This window comes from Cotesia glomerata, unplaced genomic scaffold, assembly GCF_020080835.1.
Source record: "Cotesia glomerata isolate CgM1 unplaced genomic scaffold, MPM_Cglom_v2.3 scaffold_422, whole genome shotgun sequence".
Lineage (NCBI taxonomy): Eukaryota > Metazoa > Arthropoda > Insecta > Hymenoptera > Braconidae > Cotesia > Cotesia glomerata.
Window position 1 is genome coordinate 1 of NW_025404042.1, and position 5,042 is coordinate 5,042.

The 5,042-nt window shown below is 36.4% G+C and overlaps 1 protein-coding gene across 1 annotated transcript; it reads left to right on the plus strand.

Moving 5' to 3' along the window:
* The first annotated feature begins 3,425 nt into the window (after positions 1-3,425).
* On the plus strand, positions 3,426-4,460 carry LOC123274558. Its single transcript, XM_044742232.1, has one exon. It carries the CDS (start codon positions 3,426-3,428, stop codon positions 4,458-4,460), a length of 1,035 nt encoding a protein of 344 aa, XP_044598167.1.
* Positions 4,461-5,042: the final 582 nt, after the last annotated feature.

Consider the following 5,042-nt stretch of genomic DNA (forward strand, 5'->3'; position numbering starts at 1 on the left):
TAGGGCCGAGAATTTAGTTTTTTTAAAAGAGAGAGACAGAAGATAGGTGTAGCCAAGTGTTCTGATTCGTCGTAATAAATTAATTGTTTTTTGTTTTTCGCAATCAAGTGAAGACAGCAGCTTGAAGAAAAAATAAAAATTAGATTGCTAATCCAACATGAAAATATGAAAAATATGTCAAAAAAAATAGGTTGGTTTGCACATGTAAAGGTGCTTGTAAACAAATATAAGTCTGTACTGCTCAGATAAATAAAGAAGAGAATTTGAAGCACAGTGTTGGGACTAAAATGTTCGATAAAATTAATTTAAAGTGAACAGTGACAAGCTGGCAATTTTGCTGAAGATCGCGTAAAGGAATTGCTCCCGGTCTCACTGGTAATTTTGCTGGAGATCGCACTGACGTTCTTTTTAAAGGTCTCGCTAGAACTCTTGCTGACAGTCTCGCTGGAGATCACGCTGACGGTTATTCTAGAGGTCTCGCTGACGGTCTTCGCTGGAGGTCGTTTTGCTGGAAGTTGTGCTAATGGTATTGCTGCCGGTCTCGCTGGAGATCATGCTGAAGGCTGTCTCGCTGGAGATCATGCTGACGATCTCGCTGGAGATTACACCGACGGTCTTTCTAAGATCCACACTGACGGTCTTTTCTGGAGATCACGCTGACGATCTTTATGGAGATCTTCGCTGGTGATTTCCAGCGAAGACCTCCAGAAAGACCGTCAGCGTGATCACCAGCGAGACACTCCAGAAAGATCGGGTCAGCGTGGGATCTCCAGCAAGATCGTCAGCGTTATCTCCAACGAGACTTGCAGAAAGACAGTCAGCGTGATCACCAGCGAGACACTCTAGAAATAGGTCAGTTAGCGTGGGATCTCCAGCGAGATCGTGAGCGTGATCTCCAGTGAGACTCCCAAAAACCGTCAGCGTGGCCACCAGCGAGACCTTCAGAAAAACCGTCAGCTGTGATCTCCAGCGAGACCTCCGGAAAGATTGTCAGCGTGATCCCCAGCGATACCATCGCCCAAGTGATCGCTAACAAAATTATCAGCGTGACCGGCAGCGTGATCTTCAGAAGATCAATGTCAGCGTAATCACCTGCCAGCGTGACCTCCAGAAAGATATCGTCAGCGTGATCTCCAGCGAGACTTCATCAGCAAGAGTTTTTAGCGAGCATCCTTTAGAAAGACCGTTGGCGTGATCTCCAGCGAAGACCTCCAGAAAGACCGTCAGTGTGATCTCCAGAAAGCACCGTCAGTGGTGATCTCCAGAAAGTTAACCGTCAGCGTGATCTTTAGAAAGACCGTCAGTAATCTCCAGCTTGAGACCGTCAGCGTGATTCTCCAGCGATACACATCACCGTGATCGCCATCAAAAATTACCAGCGAAACTCCTAGCAATACCATCAGCTCGATCTCCAGCAAGATCTTTAGCGAGACCGTCAGCGAGACCTCTAAAAAGACCGTCAGCGTGATTTCCAGCAAGACCATCGGCAAGAGTTCTAGCTTGAGACCTCCTTGAACCCTTCAAAAGACCGTCGAGGTGCGATCCCCAGCAAAATTACCAGTGAGGCCGGGACCAATTCTTTTACGCGATCTTGAGGGAAATCTTCAGCTTGTTTACTGTTCTCTTTAAATTAATTTCATTAAACATTTTAGTCACAACACTGTGCTTCAAATTCTCTTCTTTATTTCTCTGAGCAGTACAGACTTGTATTTGTTTACAAGCACCTTTACATCTGAAAACCAACCTTTTTTTTTTTTTGACATATTTTTCATATTTTCATGTTGGATTAGCAATCTAATTTTTATTTTTTCTTCAAGCTGCTGTCTTCACTTGATTGCGAAAAACAAAAAACAATTAATTTATTATGACCAATCAGAACGCTTGGCTACACCTATCTTCTGTCTCTCTCTTTTAAAAAAACTAAATTCTCGGCCCTACTTATCAGATCCGCAGACCAGTGTGTATGTGAAACGTAGTGTTAAAAACACAGATTACCCACATCTGCATTGAGAGTATAGTGAACAGTTTTTACTATTGAGTGGCCAAAGTGCAGGTGATGATTTAAGTCAACAAAATAATTCTATTAAATGGCAAGACTCTTGGAAATGCCTTTTCAAACAATATTAAGACTGGCTCAGTTATTAACCGTACTCATAAAAATATCGGAGAATTTTTGACTTTTTCTGAGAATCTTGTTTTGTGCAAAAGTTCAAGAAATGTTAAATAAAATTAACAGTTTAAAAGTTAATGTTGAATTTTTGGTAAATTTGAGATTCCTACCACCAACCGAGAAAGAAATAGAAATGTTCGTAACACAAAATCGTGAAATATTGGCATCTACAGATATTGCTGACTGGTATAGAAATCACGTATCCAATGCCTTGATAAGAAAAATTGAAGAATTCTGTCAAGAAAAATCCGGATGGCGTTTATCAGAAATCTCAAATTTAGTAATAACAATCTCAAAATATCAACCTCTTCATGCTGGAATCTCAACTTATGTGAGGATGCCCCAGAAGATAATCAACCGACATGCAGTTTTGAACATTGAAAATTTTGATGAATACTGCTTCCTGTGGTGTGTTGTAGCTGCTATTCACCCTCCAAGGACGGGTCACAGCAAAAGGACTACTTCTTATCCACATTTTAGTGAGGTACTTAAATACGATGGAATTAATTTTCCAATTCAAATTAAAGATATTGCGAAATTTGAAAAAATGAACAATTTATCTATTAATGTATACGGTTTAGGATCAGATTTTTCTAATGAGAAATCTGATAAGAAATCTGATGAATGTGTAATAATTCCAGTCTATTTAAGTAAGTCTATAAATTCTGATATAAAAACTATTCATCTTTTAATGATACAAAGTAATATAAATTTGAATATGAAAAGCGATGATTATGACGATTATAAACCGATTTATCATTTTGCATTAATTAAAAATTTATCAGCTTTAATAAGAAGTAGTGTAACAAAATCAGAAAAGAAACATTTCTTTTGTGAGCGATGCTTAAATCATTTTAAAATAAGAGAATCTTTTGAACGTCATAAAAAAGATTTTTAAAATTATCAGGAACGTGGACCAAGGGTAAAAACAAATGTTACGTTTTCAAATGTTGCAACGTTTCGTTGTTATTTACAACTTCTTCAGGCAAGCTGTGTACAGAGAAAAACAATAATATAAAAACATGTAAAACAAATGACAGAATACAATTTGAAAAAATAAATTCTTACATTTGAGGTTAACATTTATGTAATAACAATAATTTTCTGAAACACTTCATCGTTAAAATATCCGGAATCAAAACAAAAGTTCACCAGATCAATAAATAGATCACGATCCAAATCCACAAACTCCTTCATATCTTCCTTCATATCTTTGTTTCAAAAGAATTTTTACCTACAAAAAGAAGGATGTGGGATGGGCAGCCCGGCAAGTCCGTCAATAGCCATCACTGCAGTGGATTTTGTAATATCGAAAGCATTGGAGAATTTGGACTTTGAGATTCCAGTTTTAGCAGCGTATGTTGATGATCTTTTCTTAGTGGTTCCAAAGAATAAGGTGGTTACCGTCTTACAAGTTTTCAATTCAGTTGATGCTGACATTCAGTTCACAGTTGAGAATGAAGTTGATGGAAAACTTCCTTTTTTGGATGTCCTGGTATGCAGAACAGATTCAGGTGAACTCAAAACTTCTTGGTATCAAAAACCTTATAGTTCTGAGAGAGTGCTGAATTTTAAATCTAATCATCCTTTAAGCCAGAAGTTAGGTGTAGCACAAGGTTTTTTCAATAGAGCTATACGCCTAAGTCATGAGAGTATGGTTTCTATAAGTATAAACAAAGTTAGACACCTATTGCTGAATAACAACTATCCACGCTCAGTTGTGGATAAGTGTCAAAAAGTTACTGTTGACAGAGTCAAGAATAACTTGAGAAACAATGCTGGTCTTAGAGGGTGGTCGTTCTGCAGGTTTCCATTTATAAAGGGTTTATCACCGAGAATTGGTTCTCTATTTAGACCGACCAATTGCAAATTGGTATTTTACAATGTCTTTAAGGTTAAAGATTTGTACAGCAGGTTAAAAGATCCAGTTGATAAGATGGATAGATCCTTTGTGGTGTATAAGATACCTTGCACATGTGGAAAGGTTTACATTGGGCAAACGAAACAGAAATTAAAGAAGAGATTGTATCAACATTCTGTGGACTGCAGACCGGAAAGTTTGTTGAAACCGAACAGGACAGCTTTAGCAGATCATCACTTTGACAGGGAACATAATTTCCAGTTTGACGCTACAGAAATTTTGGATTATGAAACCCATTATTTTAAACGTAACGTCAGTGAAATGTTTTTCATTAAAGTGTTTGATTGCGTAAATTACAGGTCTGACACTCTGAGTTTGAGTTCTTCTTACTGTGACATTATTGAGTCGGTTAAATGTTTATTTAGATAGTGAGAATTAAGTTATTAATTATTTAAATAGCTGTTTGTATAAGAGTTTTTTAATTTGAATTTATTTTTAATGTGGACTAAGAAACTAGGATCATTTGTAAACACCTTGTTTTGCAGTCGGTATAACAGAATGTATAGTATGAATTACTGTTACCACAGTGGTTTTATTAGTTTCACTTGACAGCTGACTCGAGTAACATGTTTTTGTTTATCAATTAGTTACTTGGCTGATAAATGTTATACTTGCTCTTAAATTTGTTTGTAATACTGTATTATATTTAAGTAGTTTCTCCTTCATTTATTACTTTAATTAACGATGAAGTGTTTCAGAAAATTATTGCTATTACATAAATGTTAACCTCAAATGTAAGAATTTATTTTTTCAAATTGTATTCTGTCATTTGTTTTACATGTTTTTATATTATTGTTTTTCTCTGTACACAGCTTGCCTGAAGAAGTTGTAAATAACAACGAAACGTTGCAACATTTGAAAACGTAACATTTGTTTTTACCCTTGGTCCACGTTCCTGATAATTTTAAAAATTTTTTATTTATATCATGGATGAAAGTAATTTAAATAATA